This window comes from Crocodylus siamensis, chromosome 6 (genome assembly GCF_052110815.1).
Source record: "Crocodylus siamensis isolate JL-2025a chromosome 6, ASM5211081v1, whole genome shotgun sequence".
Taxonomy (NCBI): Eukaryota; Metazoa; Chordata; order Crocodylia; family Crocodylidae; genus Crocodylus; species Crocodylus siamensis.
The window spans coordinates 14733486-14750593 of NC_143400.1; the positions used below are offsets into that span (position 1 = coordinate 14733486).

Sequence of the window (17108 nt, forward strand, 5' to 3'; positions counted from 1 at the left end):
TTCAGTGCCAAGTGCTCTGAAGCTACAGATTGGATCAGAGCCAAGGGCATGTTTCCCATCCAGCTTTGTAAGATGAGCTGTGGGAATCGGACACAGCCTCAGTTGCCAGAGACTGTTTCCAAAGATCAGGAGTGGTTAGAAAAGACCTGGCCCGGCTGGGTTCGGTTCCCTCTGCTTGAGGAAACGTCTCTTGTGCAAATACCTCTGCACCTCCATCACCCCACAGCTCGTCCCCCAGGGAGGAGTTCGCTGCCATGTGACGGAGCCCCTTCGCAGGGGAGCAGACGGTGCCTGGAGCTGACTCTGCAGGACTGTCTTTCTTCAGTCCTGTCTTGAGATGCTGGTCGTAGGATGCCTGCTCCTGTCTGCCCTGGGTAAAACCCCTCCAGTGTCACAGCATCAAGCCTCTAGACGGGAGGAAGCAGCCTGCCCCTGAGCACATCCCTCGTTGTGATGGGAGAGAGGCTGAGGCAGATGCGAGAGCGAGTGCTGGCGTTTGACTTGCAGGCATCGGGTTAGCTTGATGCCTGCTGGGTTTGTAGGAGGGGACGGGAGGCTGATGACTGTAGCACTTGTTTTCTTTCTGCAGCCTTGGGGGCACCGTTATCCCTGCACCAGACTCCACCGGTCCTGTTTGCTGAAGCCGGCGGCACCGCAGAGATCCAGTGCTCTCCTGGAGAACCAGTGGAGGGAGGGACAGGCAAATATTACTGGTACCTGAGAAGGGAAGGGAAGGCACCCACCACTGTCAGGAAATGCCTGGATGACAAGACCAAGAGCAGGTTTGCCTGCAGACTTAAGGGAGGCAGTGTGACCCTGGAAATCTCCAGGGTCCAGCAGAATGATGCTGGCATTTATTACTGTGCTGTTATGTTGAACTTTTACCTGGCTTTTGGCAATGGATCCAGGCTGATAGTTGGAGGTAAGGGAAAAACTGTCCCTGAATACCCTTGCAGGGACACGTACCTGGCAATCGAGAGATATGGACAACTTGGAAAGCCTAATTGATTGGGAAGGGGGACCTGGGCTGAGGGAGATGAAGGTGCTGAGCACTGAGGTCCTGCAGGTTTACAGCGTGTGGGTTGGGGAGAATTCATTTAAAATGGCTCTTAGTGGCAGAGACGACTGGGGTTTTCTTTTAAAATCCTCCTTTAGTGACTCTCACAGCCACAATGGATGTGAAGCCATGGTTTCAGATGTACCTGGCAAACCTGATCCCTTCCACGGGCAGACTTCTTATACAAAATGCATCCCTCACTGAGAGCTGTGACCTCCGGGCTGGGTAGTTATGCCTGGATGCCTGCACGGACTTCATAGGAGTGCAAAACCCTCCCTGGGAGCCCAGTCAGGCCCTCACGTGCCCAGGCGGGCTGGCAGGCCTCGCTGCATGTGAGACATGGGGGGATCAGTAAATCCTCTGCTCTCTTCTGCTCAGACAGTTACACCCCCAGCGCCTCCGTGCTGCTCCTCGCTGCGTCTCCCCAGGGGACCGACCTCTCAGGGACGGCTGATCTGGCCTGTCTGGTCCGTGGCGTCTCCAACCCAGTGCATGTTGCCTGGACTATTTCTGGGGCTTCTCAGGAGCAGCAGCTGACCCGGTCAGTGAAGGGAAAGGATGGAGCCTTAACGCTCATTAATCACATCAGCGTCCCTGTGGCCACCTGGGCCAGCGCCGCGGCTGTCACCTGTGAGGTGTGGTTCAACTCCTCCGGCAGCAGAGTTCAGAGAAGCGCCTGGTTCAGGAAAAGTGAGTGATCGTGTCTTTGGTTGTGGGTCTCAGGGAAACCTCAGACCTTTTTCTTTCTTCTTGTTTTTCGGAAAAATATATTTCTATATCTATACAGTTATATAGAAACAGCATCTGGCATAAACTTTTCATCACGCATCTTAAACCACATTAAGAAACCACACGCCCATTACGAAAAACACACCTGCTCCCCTGCAGCCCTGTGGACCCACTCACCACGCTTTCCCTAACCCCATCGCAATCTCTTTGTCCTAGCCCCAGCTGGGGGTTTACATACTCAGTTCGTTCACAATCTTCATCGCTGTCTTTTCTGCTGCTGCTGATCCTGCTGCTGTCTTCCTTGCTGTCTCCAGGGCCAGTTGCATCACTGTCCTTTTTGCTCTCCCTATCCACTCCCCCTCCCTGGGGGTCTCTGAACAGCCTGTGCCAAGTGCCTCTTTTCCAGGTGGAGCTGGCTGCATCTTCTCCACCCTTCCCCACTGCTTTCTGGTAGCAGGACTGGAGTTCGCTAAGAAACATTATAACAAAATCTGTTTCCTCGAGCTCCCTGCGTCTGTACATCAATAGGTTCCTGCATTGCCACAGGGCACTCAGACCTCGACAACAGCCAAGGGAATCCCAGTAAGAGCCATTCAGCTGTAAAGGGGTAAAGAACTGATGGCCTCAGGAAACTGGGATCGGGTGGGATGTTATGGACATGTACTTAGAAGCACAGATAGATATGTGGATGGATGGACAGACAGGGACTGTCGAGCAGGGCCAGATGCAATGTTGCACTGATGTGCCAAAAGTGCATATGCCTCCAGCATGCTATGAGGGCACCGATGCCCAGCCCCGCCCGGGGGAGGACCTGTCGGGAGGGGGCTGAAGGTGAAGGGAGAGGCTGAAAGCAGCCAAAAGTGGAGATAACATGAAGTGCTGAGCAAAAGGCACGAGGTGGAGGGGAGAGGGGGGATGGCCTGAGCTTGCTGTGCCTGGGTGCCGGGCTGCACAGGGCACGGTGTGACTCTGTCACTGATTCATCCTCCACTCTGATTTTAGGCTCCAATGACAAGTGCATCCCTGCCATCGGTGCCCTGGCTGCATTAGGAGCCCTGACTCTGTTGGTGATACCCGTGAGCTGGCTCTGCCTTTGCCGCCCAGGCTGTCCAGGTAGCACCCAGCATGGGGAAATCACCTTCTTGGGGGTCACACGGACCCTGACAATCCCCCACCGAGCAGCCCTTCCTGTGACTAGGCTGCACCTGCCCAGCTCTGCTACCCGGGGGTGTGAGGGGCTGGCCCAGTGATGTGGGCACGCACGGGGCAGATGAACAGTGTGAATGCCCTGTTGTCTGTCCTCACTCAGTGGCTAAGGCTGGCTGGGGCCAAGCTGGGCCTGGGGTGGTCTTATAAAGCACAGTCAAAGCCTCCCACCCTATGGAGTTGACTGCAGTAAAGGCCTGGTCCCTTCCTCCTGGCCCTGCTGTGGACCGAGGCTCCCCCTGGACTTTGGGGTTGCCATGAAAACAAGTGCAACCCAGGTAGAAACCCACTGTGACAACACTGGCCTGCTTGAAGTGGCCCCGCCATTGTGTGCTGATGAGCCCATAGTCACCCGGGAGCTCTGGGTAACGTCACGCCTGGTCTGTAACAGTTCTTGGTGACGCATCTTTCCCGAGGACCATGCATCCATCAGTCTGCACACGGCAGGGCAGATCAGATGCACTGGGGGTGTTAGTTTGTAATCTCCCTTTGGGCCAATACCATGAGAGTGGGGCGTCACCAGGGTCTTTATTTCCACCAGGTTTTCGGCCCCAGAGCTCGGCCCCTCCGGGCCCCACGGAGATGCAGGTAGGTCCTTTCAGCAGCCATTAGTGTCTCGGCCCTTTCCAGCACTGGATTGGTCCAGAGGATGCAAGCATGGCCTGCTTCTGTGCCCCATCACTGCTCTGTGCCTCAGTTTCCCTGTCTCTACACCAGGGACAGGCTGGTGAATCTGGCGTAGTTTCCCCCAGCAGGACGGGCTCTGGGGCAGAGCCTGCTTCCCCTTCATGACACGTGGCACCCTGACACATCCAGTCCAAAGTGTTTCCAGGGCAGTTTTTAGCTTAGTTGTTTTAGTGCCTTTGACCCTTTGATTCCTTTCCTCTTCTTCCAAAATCCCCTGTGGGATTTCATAAGGGCTGTGGGGGCTCCAAGATCTACAGCTGTGCTTACTGACTCTTACTGGAGTGGGGGGAGCTGTTTCTCCTAAAATTGAGCCCGACAACATGGAATCAGCTTATATGCAAGGGGGCGGGGCTTAACTTCAGTGCTTGGATAGTCTCTAGACAGAGAATGCAAGGTTGCATTTGAAAGGCTGGTTCACTTTGCAATGACAATCTCTTATTCCCCGTGCTCCTGAAGTCAGACTCCAGTGGGATAAAACACCCTCCCACACCAAGGCTAAAGCCATAAGAGCCAAGAGGGAATTTCGAACGTGGCCCATGAAAGCTGATCTGGCTGAGACGTTTCCTCCTGTCCCTGCTGGTATCATTTTGTAGCTTGAGGCCCTGCTTCCCCTGTGGCAGGTTGAGGTGTGATGTCTTGTGTTGTATGAGGGTCTTACTAAGAGGAGAGATGATGGTTTGAATAGGGATGATGCTGCCTCAAGCAGGGCTTGGACTAGGTGTGACCTCTGCAGGCCCCTTCCAGCCCCACTTCTCTAGGACCCTATAAGGCAGCATCTGATTTTGCTACTTGCTGTCAAACAGGTCGGCATTATCTATGCCCAGCTGGACCTCGATTCAGGAAGACGTGGCCAACGCAAGCAGCAGCAGCCGGCAAAAAAGAGAGAGAGACTGGAAAAATCTCAAATGGCTTAGTACGGGTGCAACTGAATGTGGACGTTTGCTGGTGTTTTGAATGGGATTGAGCACCCAGGAGGTTTGGAGGACTGGGCTGCAATTGGGTTCTGCACCAACGCTGTGACATACATGGAAAACCCAGTTTAGTTCAATAAACCACCCTGGAGATGTTACTCTATTGCTCTGTAACATGTTGGGTGTGAGGCTGGCTAATTGGATAGTGTTTATAGCAGATCCAACCCCAGCCAGATGCACAAATGCTTTTTCAACTTCAGGGACATGAGCCCCTCACAGCTCTGTCATTGCTGTGGCTAATTGCATTTAAATGGGAGTAGATATGACAGTACGCGCCCAGCTGCTCTCAATTATCCAAACTCCATCTATATCAGCCAGGATTTGGCCCTGAGTATGAAACTATCTTCTGTCATCATCATGTTGGATATCATCATCTAGACCTCCTCATGGCCCTTCCATGCCATGACGCATGACATACTATATGCGCACCTTAAACTGTTAACTAGGCCTGCTCTTACTTAGTGAACTTGGAGTTTTCTCCATTGCTTACATCAGGCTGAGATTTCAAAGAGGGGCAGGAATTCTTGTGGGTGATCTCCTTTAGTGGACCAACTGCATGGCTGGGATAAGCAAAGGCAGCTTTTGGGCATTACAGCACCCGTGTTCAAGCCCCTGGGGGAGAGGCAGACACAGCACACTTTAAAGCCAGTGAGATTTTTAAAGCCATTGCAGAAATTGTAGCCAGTCTTCTGCCATGTCTCATGATTAGTCTTCATTAATAGTATTTGTATATTTTAATATATCATTATAAAGCTATTCAAGGCACTTGATATGTCATGCCCAGCTAGAAAGTCCTCACAGCAAAGTTAATTCATGCTAGAACCTCATTCTGTTTCCAGCCCCCTCCTCACCCCTTGGTGCATGGTGGTGCTAGTGGCAGGCCCCGGCTGGGAAACCCAGGACAGAGCCCTTGTGTGCACGACTGGTTGGGTACTAACTGAATCTCTCTTCGGTGTGGACACAGGCCAGTGCTGCCACTCAGCCCTTGATGGCTACCAGTCCTCCAGCCCCTTCCCCCAACTCCCCGTGGGCTGTCTCTCACCTTCCTCATCTCCCTACTCCATGCATCCAGACCTGCCTTCCCCCCCAGCCACACGTACCGTGAGATGACAGCTGAGGTCCTGTGAGACACGAATCCATTTCATGAGGCAGGAAAGTCTCCCTGGAGAAGTACTAATCATTGCAGTTAGGCTGGACAAAGCCCTGGAGGCAGGGTACAAACCCCAGTACCACAGTTTCTTCATAGGCGTAAAACATTGATGAGGGCATGTGTGCCAATTAAACAGTTTTCCCAGGTAGGGATCCAATGCATAATTACCAGGCAAGCACTTACAGGTGTGTAACCCCTTGGGCCATGGCCACTTCACACAACCGATTGCACTACATGCACAACAGTAGGGAAGCCCCAAGACAAGCCGAACTGAAAGCAGGGGAGATTTGCACCTCATAGACTAACTATATCAGGGATCAGCTTCTGTAAGCAGCAGGCTGACTTCAACCAGACGTCATGGAGGGGCTGCAGCACGCCGAGCTTCTAAACAGGGAGCAATAATCAGACTACAAGTTCAAGTTTCACTGGGGAGTGGGTGACCGTGGGGGAAGAGAAAACCTTAATGATATCAAATAATGCAGTGAACGAGAATCCAAGAATAAAGATGGAGTACCCAGTGGTTCATCTGCATCTCTGTCATTTATTTAATCTTCCATTTATCGCTGTCAGCACCAGCTCATGGAGCTTTGGCATCTTGTCCTCCCCAGGGCGAGGTCTCTCTGGGCCAGTCCGGGCAGTAAACCCCTGCACGAGTGCCAGCCCTAACCGCACCGTTTCCTACTCACCCCATTCCAGCGAGGGGGGCAGGAGGTGGGGCCCCTTGCAAAGCTCTGCCCACGCATTAGCATGTCCAGCAAGCACATGTGGCTGGCAGCGGCGGTGGGGGCACACAAAGGGCCAAGGGCAGACAAGGGGCGACGCTGGGCACAGGACTGATGGGCACTGAGTGGAACCGGCTGGCCCTCTGGGGTGGCAATCAGGGAGGCCAAGAGCAAAGGCAGCTGCTGACCTGCTGGAGGGAGCTGGGGCACAGGAAACAACCTGCCCTGCAAGCCGGCTTCCTGCGCTGGTCATCAGTATTGTGGGGGAGTCCCCCCGGGGGTTGATTAGAGATGTGTCTGGGCTGGTTTGGATAGGCCCAGTGGGCAGTTCCCTGCTGGCAGCCAAGGGGGGAGGAGCACTGTGTGAGCAAGTAAAGGCAAAAGGCCTGAATGCACAAGCAGCTTGATCCTGGTGCGGGGTGGAGCACCCCTGGGGTGGCTTGGATGATGTTTTAGCCGAGCGGCATGAATTTATGTTATAGCCCCGGAGCTGGTGTTTTGTTTGCTGTTTAACCGGTGGCTTGGGTGAGGCTGTTAGGGGTTGGAGGAGGCCTCATAGGGGACCTGTGGCAGTGTGGGAACCCCAGCCCCAGATGGGGGGCAGCAAGAAGCCCCAGAGAGGAGGCAGCGAGGCTTGGGGCATGTTAAAGGGGTGGTTGGAGCCAAGCATAGCCCACAAGGCTGGGGTGTGCTGAAATACCCATTACGGGTCCAGTGTACAGCAGGAAGCCATGTCAAAGAGGATGGAAAGGCAGCATCCCTATTATGTATTTAATGTCAAAGATGTGGTGGGCGAGACTTGAGGGTGCCCTTTAGGCAACTTGGCACGGTAAAGGGGGCATTAGGGGAGAGCATGGTGACCCCTAGGATGCCCTCCTGTTACAAACACCAAGCTCTGGACCATAATTCTGGGCCCTTCTGCCCTTATGATGTGCTGCATCCCCCAAAACAGAGAAAGGTGTTTATTCTAAAAATTACATCTAGATTCCTCTTCCAAAAATCTTCCAGCAATGCTTCTCCACATGCAAGGAAAAACTGTCATTTTTGGGCAATAAATATTTGAGGCTCTTATTTTTTGGTCAGAAGGTTGCACAGACCAGGCTTGTGCACACAGCCAAGGGCAGGGGGACAGTACCACAGACTTGCTGAAAAAGATTAGCGTGGGTAACAAGAGCAGACAAAAGGCCACGGGATGAGTGCATTCAGAGTCTGGCAGCTGGCACGTGCTAAATCCGCAGCGCAGCATCCTCCCAGGTCGTGTGGGAGCGCAGCACAGATACTGCAGCACAGGCTCCCGTCCGATTGTGGGCTGGGCACAGGCCCCAGCTCCTTGGGGACTGTCTCTTGTTCCCTGATTGCTGAACAGCTCAAGAGTCCACCTGATGTCCCCCCACAGGGATGTTTGCAGCCAGGAATTTCAGGGGGGGAAAAAAAGGGAAATTGAGGTTTATCTTCAAATGTCCCATGAAGGGGGAATCTGTTCCCCCCGGTTCTACTAGGAAGTCTTTGCTGCAATAATGGAAAATGATGTCCCCCTGGCCACGCTCATCTCTGAGGACTTCTGACCTGTCCAGTCTGAAGGCTGCAAGGACAGAGTGGATCCCCCCGTGCCTTCTTGATGGCTGACATGGTTCACGCCGAATAACAAAGAACTGGCTGCCATCCCTGCATGAAGGAGCCTGTGGATGCGGCTGTTCATGGCATCACGTTCTTCCCTCGTGCTGCCTGCTGCTTTCTGGGCTTGCGGTGAGTTGGCGGCTCAAACACCAGATCCGCATATACGAGTCTGTCCTGCTGGCAACACTTCATAGCATTGGAAAAGGAATCAGGCACCTGTTCAAGGGGGCTGGGACTCCCTGAGCCCCAGTGACAGTCCCTTCTGATCCCTTATGCTCCTGCTTTCCCTATCAAGGCTTAATGAAATCAATGGACTACCAACACATTGACCCCAATGAGCTGGGGCCAGATCCAGAGCACCACACAGTGCAGGCCCTTGGAGTCAGGACACATGAACGTTTGTTCACTAGAGCGCCCCATGGGCACTTCCCCTGGTCCAGTGAAGCCCTGCCAGCCTCTACCCCACACTAAGTAGTTCACACATTCATCTCTTGAAGTGCTCTGCAAACACTGTATTTTCTAGCATGCAACCTATACCTTTTACCCCAACCCAGCCTATACTTGTGTTGCAGGTATTCAGTGGGCAAGTAAATCATTTCCCCTGAGAGAGAAGCCCCCGGCCTCGTTTCCTGCTGCACAGTAGCTCTACTATTCCTCTTTAAGTGGCTGAGGGAGCTCACGGCCCCTTGCTCTTCTGCACAGGTTTTAACAACCGTCTCTCCTTTTCCGTGGTCACTGCACTAGTGACCTAGTCTCTGAGGGCAGTTTTCCTGTCTGCTAGCTCATCTGGTCTCTGCTCCTATTTCACACTTCTTTAGATCTGATCAAAATCAGAGGTCCACCCACGGAGACCAGGCTTCCTCTGCAGCTCCGGTTTTAGTGAAACAGGAAGAGGAGGCTCTGTCCCTCCTCTCTGCTGCCATAATTTGGGGGTAAAAATATTTTTTCATAATGCTTTTCAAGTAAAAAAAGTGCCTATGAGAGGTGAGGTTGTCTTATATGTAAAATAATTCAGTCCCCTGATTTATTTAAGTGCCGAACAAAGGTCATGGTCCATCTAACACCCAAAGAGGGTCTGAAGATACCATCTGACATACCCAGAACGCAGAGGAAGGAGGTCTTGTTCACTCCACTTCTGCGCACAGGGATAAAGCAGTTAAAATTACTATACCAGGGTCCAACAATCTGTGAGCAGCCACTCTGAGATAACACTTGCTCTTAAACCATGTTTCTCCCTTGTCAGTCAATTGCTCAGTGTGCGTGCATGCTATGCTGTGAGGTTGGACCTGCAGACAGCAAGGGTTTGTAATGGGCCGTACCTGATTCTGCTGGGAGATGTGAGGTGCTGGCTTCCTGGGCCGGGATCCTGAAATGGAGACAGTGGTCATAGCTCCTCTTCCACTGCCGTGTCCCTGTGGACACAGGGCTGAGCATGTGGACAACTCCCCAGTGCAAAGCCTTGTGCCCTGCATGAGCCATGCACCCTGTGCTCAGGCTGTCTGTGGCGGGGGCCTGTCTACATCACTCCCCGGGGGTAGAGCTCAGAGCCGAGCTCCAGGCACAGGACCAGCCTTGGGGCCTGTGATGGCTGCAGCCTGGTTGTCCCGCACAGGTGAGCCCGCTGGTGATGCCCAGGGAGCGTCTGGGGGCCACGCGCTGTTTCTTACCCCATCTGGGAGGGCAGCGGATCCAGATGAGACTCAGGGGCACCGTGACCAGGAGCAGGGCGCTGCCCGCTGCCACGACAGGGAGCATGACGCAGGGTGCAGAGGGAGCTGCAAGGGAGAGACAAAAGGACTCGTGTCCAGGCTCTACTCTGGGGCAGCTGGGTCCATCGTTCAGAGGATTGGAGTGAGCTGGGCATGTCCCTGTGCTGCCACCTACCTACAAGTCACTGCCCTTGCCTGTGCCTCAGTTTCCTCACCTGCAAAACAGTGCCAGCACTACCAGCTCAAGCCCTGGGAGACCTCTGGGTGGAAGCTGGTAACTGAGATAGAGGATTTATTGCGTCTGACCTCCCCATTGGTCTCAATGAGAATCAGGCTGCTCACTCCTAACTGAGCTGCTTGCTTTTCCTGGGGACAGGATTTTCCTGGTATCCTCTGTCATCTTCAAAAGTCCCCCTGGACTGTTTCCCTCACCCCACAGCCCTTATAACATCCAGCATACTCCTCTCCTCCCTTCAGTGGCTCCTAACTCCCCTCTGACCTGGATATTATCATTTAACTCTTCACAGAGGTCTCTGAGCTGGCCCATGCTTTGTCTCATTTTCTGGGCACGGTGGCGTTCCGCCTTCCCCGAAATTCCTGGTACATCTGCCTGCTTTCAAGCACAACCCAATCGTTCAGCCTATAACATGCATGTTACTGGCATGAGTAATTGCATAGGCTTTTCATGCATGTTATGTCTTAGTTTCAAATGCAGAACGACTCACGTGCAGAATAGACGGCGCGTCTGGTAACGCTGCTGCCAGATGAGTTGAATGTGACCTCACAGGTGACGGCCGCCCCGCTGGCCCAGCTGGCCCAGGGGATGCTGATGCCATGCATGAGTGTTAAGGACCCATCACTGGCTTCCAGTGTGCGTGGCAGCCCTTGGGCTGGCTCCTCTCCGGGAACACGCCAGGACACCTGGACGAGGTTGGAGACGCCCCGGATCACACAGGCCAGATGTGCAGGCTCCCTGGCTCCGTTCTCCCCTGCAACGGGGCCCAGGAGCAGCACGGAGCTGCTGTCGGTGAAGCTGTCTGGGGAGAAAAGGAACCTGAGAATTCAGTGAGGGGGACAGAGCTGAGCTGCAGCCTGGCTTCAGCTGTGGGTCTGTCACCTCACCCAGAGATTAAGGGAGATAAATGTCTACTGGGGAATAAGGAAATGTGCCATCCTGAGCTGGAACAGAGGAACCCGCCCAAGGCACGGCCGTCGTAGGCAGGAGAGAGCCGGGCAGCCTTCTCAAGGCAGCACTAGCAGCTTTGGGAGATCACAATCTTCTCACCCGCTGCCACGGCTCGGAGGGAGAAACATCCCAGCCTGGCTGCACAGACCAGCCCCACGGAGACCCCAGCGCTTCCCTGCACCACTTACTGGGTTTCCCCTGTGAGTAAACGCTGCGTAGCCTGTTCCCTCTCTGCCCCCAGCAGCTAATGCTGAACACGTTTTACTTGGCTAAAAACACAGCTTCTTTTCAGCAATTTACTCTTCTACATTCTTACAGTTTCTTTTCAGAGTAATGAGACACTCAGATATTTCTAATTAAAGAAGCAATGGTTCGTTACCTCCAACAATCACCGTGGTTCCCTTCGCAAACCTCAAGGAGCCAGTGTGGGTATGTGAACAGTAATAAATGCCAGACTCCTTCCTTTCAATGTCCCTGATCTCCAGGGTTGTGTTGTATCTCTGATGCTTGCAAGCAAATTTGGTCCCATGTGAACCATCCTCACAGTCCTTAATGCACGTGGGGACCTCACCCGCCCTTCTCAGATACCACTGCACATTTGCTCCCCCTTCCAAATCTTCCCTGGAGGAGCAGGGGATCTCTGCCGTCCCACCGACTTGCACAAACAGGAACCGCTGAGGCTGGTGCAGATGTAACTGGACTCCCAACACTGTGGAAACACAACAGGGCAATCGTCAGCTTCCAGCGGATCTCGGGCTGACACAGGTGCTCCTCACATCTTGAGACCAGAAGGCATTTGATGCTAATTCTTCTGCTTTCCAGGCAACCTTACAGCAGCATCCTAACAACCCCTCCCTACAGCTACCTCCAACACCACGAAAAGGCATTTACAATCCAGCCCAGAGCCCAGCACTGGGATCTGTGTCCAGGAGCGCAGTGCTGAGAGCCGTGTGGGGGGTTACCTAAGGCTGAGACAATCAGGGACTTGGTGAGAAACATGATGGCCACAGGTATGCTGCCCCTCCAGCCTAAGGGCTGCCGTCTCTGCACAGAGCTGCAGTGCCACGGCTCAGGGCTGGTGGTTTCCAGGGAGGAGCACCTCCCACGGGGACGTGGCTCCTGGGGAGGCGGGTTCTTTCAGCCTACCACCTTGCTGTACATCAAGTTCCTGTGAGCATTAACGCTTGTTACACCACCAAGTAACATACCGCAAAATATCTCCCATATCTGGCCTGCTCAGAAGAGCCCAAGGTCTTAGCAGCTGAAGCCCCATTGACTCTAAACGGTGCCCATGCTCCTAAATCACTTAGTTACCTGTGAGGCTGATCCTGCTTCTCCGTGTTGCAGTTATTCAATCCCCTGTTTTTTGCAGCTACAACCACGTCCCTGAGATAAGTGTTTGCAGCCCCTTTCAGAAGGGACGTTGGTGGCATCTGACATCATCAGTCAAATCTCTGACCTGTGTGAAAAACCAGGCTATACGAGCAATACCTTCAGAAGCGTTTTTGTGGCTTGGGGCATATGTCTGGTTGCAGAAGCCAGCTAGAATCACATTTTAAAGGTGCTGTGATGATTGAAGGCACCTGGAAGTCACATACCGCTTGTAGGTGACTCTGGAAAGCTCCATCTCCTTTTTTAGGTAATCCAAGGACCTTGAAAAACCAGGCCCCTTGGACTCTCATGGGTTTTGGTAAGACAGAGATCCCACATGCCCAAGTCATTCTGAAACAGGCCCTTCTGACACGTTGCTCCCATGTCCCTGGGTGCAGCAGCAGGGCTGAGCTCAGGGGGGCCACTGAACAAAGCCCCCCTGCTCCTGCAACGTGCGCAAGGTAGATGGAAGTGAAGGCGTCTGCCTGGCGCAGGGCTCTGTGCTATGGGAAGCCTGCACTGAAATGAGCAGCACATTGCTCCCTCCCTTGGGCTGTTAGACTGGAAATTAAGAAAATTTGGCCTGGAGGTGACTGCATAAATTCATCTAGTCCAGCCCACTGCTCAATGCAGGATGATCCCCATTCATTCCCTTTCAGTCCTAGAGGCAGCATTGACTGGACTGTGCCTCTCCGGCTCTGCATGCTGTTTGAATGCCTGTGTCCCAGGGCTGGTGCATGGCCAATACTGACCAATGCCTGCAACACTTCTGGAGGCCCTAAGATAGGCCAAGAGCTGCAAGAGTGAAAATCAGGAAGTCTAAAGTTCAGTGTAAAGCAACCTAGTGCATCTGAGCATGTGGGATCCCATCCCGAACATCCTGGGTGTAAGGATCAGTGCAACTTTCCACAGCAGAGAAATGAGGTACATAGCACGGTGCAGTTGAACCTGGGAAGGGACATAGGAATGCTGCAACTTAATATGTCCATAATTTAGCACATTGTCAAGTCTTGGCAGCTTCCCAGCACCCAGATGTGATGCAGAAAGGACAATTCAAAGTTGTGTTCTGTGGCAAAACGCCAGAGAGGTTTATTGTCTCTTCGGACAGTAGCGAGCAGGTCTGTATAGCAACCAGCCTGGTGCAGCTAACCTGCCCAGAAGTGACTAGATACAGGCAACCTTTGCCCCCAAAGTAACTGTGAAAGGATGAGTCTCGCAGCCCTCGTATTTATACCTGAGAGGTCCCCAGCCCGAGCCAATTCTTATTTCTTTCTCTGTCACTTTTCACTTCTCTCCTTTCCAAAAGCAGATGGATGCTGCTCACCCCTTGCCAACTGCAGCTCCCCCTGCCAAGGTCAGACATGTAAAGCTCACATCCTGCTGAATCCAGGTATCTCCAGCTCACCCCCGCTCAGTCCAGCTGGGTTCTTCTCTCTGCTGTACCAGCAAGTCCTGTTTCCTTCTTGGCTTGCTAAACTCCTATTTCTTACTATAAAGTAGCGTTTGTTCCCACTGAGTCTTTTATCTGCTCACCCAATGCAATGATGTTGCCTAAACCCAAAGACTTTTGTGGTACCTTAGCTTGGCTGTAGCTTAGCCTGGCATCCCAGAAACTCCTATAGGTATAACCACTTCTAATGGAGAAACAGAGAACAGAAGCACACTCTGGATCTGTGTTTAACCCTGTGCTATTCCTACCACTGGTTGGTCTGATCACATGGCTGACAGCACGAATGAAGGCTATGCTATGTTTATAGTCACTTAATACCAGAACTGCTCATTTGAACCATGTTGCAGTGGGACTTAACAGGGCCTCAGGTACTGGCATCTCTTGCTGCTCTGTGCACCGGCTACAGTGAGCAGCCTTCAGCCTGGGGTGCAGGGCTCAGGTCATCCTACCCTGGGCACCTGGACTCACCAATTCTCTCTGGCTTCAGAGACTACAAAGCTCCTTCCTGGAGCTGGGCTGCGGCTCCCATCCTCTCACCCACTGCTCCCCCCAAACCTCCAGGCTCTGGGCTGCAGGGAAAAGCCACCAGCTGGCTTTGGTCATGGTCAGGAGGCAGGTGCCTGGTAGGGCTGTTCAAAACTTTGGATCACAATTCAGATTTGGAGATGATTCGGATGATTCATAGGCCAAGTCTACAAATCTGAATCTATGGAGAAGCAAAACTTATGACACGGGTAACACTGTGTGTGTTAAGGCGCAGTAGGGTGAAAGCTGCAGGCCTGGTAGCCCCTGCTGAGGCCACGAAGCCTGTCAGCTGTCAAGGAAACAGGTGCAAGACTTCTGGGTTCTGGAGCCCTGCACCTCTGGCTGCTGACAGACAAAACTCGTGACATGGGAGCTTATGCAACTGACTGTGTCTGTCTTGGGGCAGAAGCAGTTCCAGGCTCTATATAGATTCTTTCCTCTCCTTAGTCTGTGGTTTTGTAAGTGTTAATTCTTGCCCATTAACTTGTTATCCTCCCTAGCTACTGTGCTACCAATCAATCATGATCCACTCAGGGACCAGCTCAATACACAGTAGCTAGCGAGGATAACCCCAAGACAGACACAGTTGCACAAGCACCCATGACACAAGTTTTGCCTGTCAGCAGCTAGAGGTGCGGGCCCCAGAACCCAGACCCTGCATCTATTTCCTTGACAGCTGGCAGGCTTCGTGGCTGCAGCAGGGGCTACCATCCCTGAAGCTTTCATCCTGCTGCGCCTTAACACACACAGTGTCACCTATATCACAAGTTTTGTTTCTCTGCATCTTGAGGTGCAGTTTCCCCCAAACCCCTGCACCGATCTCCTTGAAACTTGGCAGGCTTTATAGCCTCTACAGGGGCTAGTAAGCCTGCAGTTTTCACCCCCCTGTGCCTTAACACACACAATGTCACCTATGTCATGAGTTTTACTTGTCAGCAGTTTGAGGTGCAGTTTCCCAGAAACCCTACACCGATCTCCTTGAAACTTGGCAGACTTTGTGGACTCAACAAGAGCTACCATCCGCAGTTTTCACCCCTCTGTGGCTTAACACACACACAACATGAGTTTTCCTTTCAGACATTTGAGGTGCAGTTTCCCAGAATCCCCTGCACCTATTATCTTGAAACTTGGCAAGTGTCATGCTCTCAGAAGAGGCTACCACCTCTGTAAGTTTCATCTGAATCAGCCAAAGGACATCAAAGTTATATTTAATTGATTCCCTGTTATACTCTATGGCCGAATCTGTGAATCGGCTCTGAATCAGCTCCGAATCTTCCAAAGCAATTTGGCCAAATCAAATCGGAAAAACTATTCAGATCTCCAGATCGAATCTCTGGCACCCGAAATGGCCAAATCCGAATCTGAATTGAATAGTTCCCTATTCACGGAGGCCTAGTGCCTGATGGACGCCTGGCCCCAATCCCCAGCTCAGCTGCTGTTCCCAGGGAGCCTTTCTGCCTTCAAGGGACCATGTCACAGGACAGCAGCTGTCTGGCTGCTCCCAGCACCCCTCAAAGGGGAAACCCCCTTGTTACAGTGCTGCCCAGCTCAGGGGGCATGCTCAGGGACCCCATGACTAAGCCAGCTGCTGTCCCCAGGCATCCTGGGCACAGTCTCATGCCACCTCTTGCCCACCTCAGTGCCCCCTCCCCGAGGCAGCAGGCCCAGGCCCAGATGTGCCCCAGTCCTGGGGAGGGAGCTGTGGGGATGGAGACCCACAGGGCTGCTGGGCCATGGCCTGGGGTCCAGCTGGGCGTGAGAAGACCCTGCCTAAGAGATAGCTCTATCAGCACCAGCTCCCTTCCTGCAGGGCCTGCGAGCCAGGCCTGGAGGTACAGACATGGAGCGAGGGGCAGGTCTGGGACCTGGAGAAATAACAAAGAGCAAAGGGGGAAAGAGCAGTAATTAACAGCAGCGCTTGTTAGATCAGTCACTCTGGTTTATTTGCAGGGAAGCCCCTGCCAGCCCCCATCTCAGACCAGAGCTCCCTGGTGCCTGGAGCTGCGCAGACACCGAGCAGGGACCTGATGCTCCCTGTCCAAGGGGCTTCTGGCCCAGGATACAGTGACATGAAGAGCCCGCGGCCCCTGTGCTGCTTCCTGTGTGGATCATTTCCTGCCTCAGGAGTCTTGGGGGGAGTCGGTACATAGCACTGAAAGCTGAAGCAAACTCCTGGACGCACACAGCAGATGTCAGGGCCCATGGTCAGCCCTACAGCCTTCAGACCTCACGTCCTCAGTTGCATCCCTCTTGCCAGGCGCTGCTCCCTGTCAATGCAGTGACGCTGCTGTTCCCAGTCCAGCTGCATGTATAAAACTCCCCCCTGAGGGACAACAAGGAAGTCACCTTGGCTGCCCCTGGGGACCATGTGCAAGGCAGGGCCAGGCCCTGGCAGCAGTGGGAAGCAGCCAGAGGACACAGCCTTGTCCTTGCTTATGTGCTTGCTTTACAATCGAGTCACTACAGGGATTTCCCAATGTAATGCTATGACCTTGTGCATCCATTTGCATCATGATGATAATAAATCATGGTTTTTACATATTTATATACCAATATGTTATGTATATTCTATAATATGGCATACCAACCTTTGCACTGCTATTACCATATTTCCTTGCTTTCCAGCAGCTAGTGTGTCGGGAACAAAGTGTGCTATGCATAGGAAGTATAGTAAATGCAATGTGATAAAGCCCTGATTAGGCTAGTGTGTGATAGCGAGATGGAAATC

The 17108-nt window shown here is 53.0% G+C and overlaps 2 protein-coding genes across 2 annotated transcripts; one reads left to right on the plus strand and one right to left on the minus strand.

Annotated features, from left to right (window-relative positions):
- Positions 1-205: 205 nt before the first annotated feature.
- LOC149861205 (immunoglobulin kappa light chain-like) lies at positions 206-5174 on the plus strand. Its single transcript, XM_090052655.1, has 6 exons — positions 206-374; positions 590-922; positions 1436-1747; positions 2789-2899; positions 3534-3580; positions 4483-5174. Exons 1-6 carry the CDS (start codon positions 338-340, stop codon positions 4591-4593), a joined length of 951 nt encoding a protein of 316 aa, XP_089908781.1. The 5' UTR covers positions 206-337; the 3' UTR covers positions 4594-5174.
- Positions 5175-7980: 2806 nt separating this feature from the next.
- LOC149861206 (immunoglobulin alpha-2 heavy chain-like) lies at positions 7981-12036 on the minus strand. The gene is made up of 6 exons (XM_090053345.1): positions 11997-12036; positions 11414-11743; positions 10574-10885; positions 9807-9914; positions 9459-9505; positions 7981-8313 (listed from the first exon to the last, which is right to left on the minus strand). The coding sequence occupies exons 1-6, from the start codon at positions 12031-12033 to the stop codon at positions 8218-8220; spliced, it is 930 nt and encodes a 309-aa protein (XP_089909471.1). The 5' UTR covers positions 12034-12036; the 3' UTR covers positions 7981-8217.
- Positions 12037-17108: the final 5072 nt, after the last annotated feature.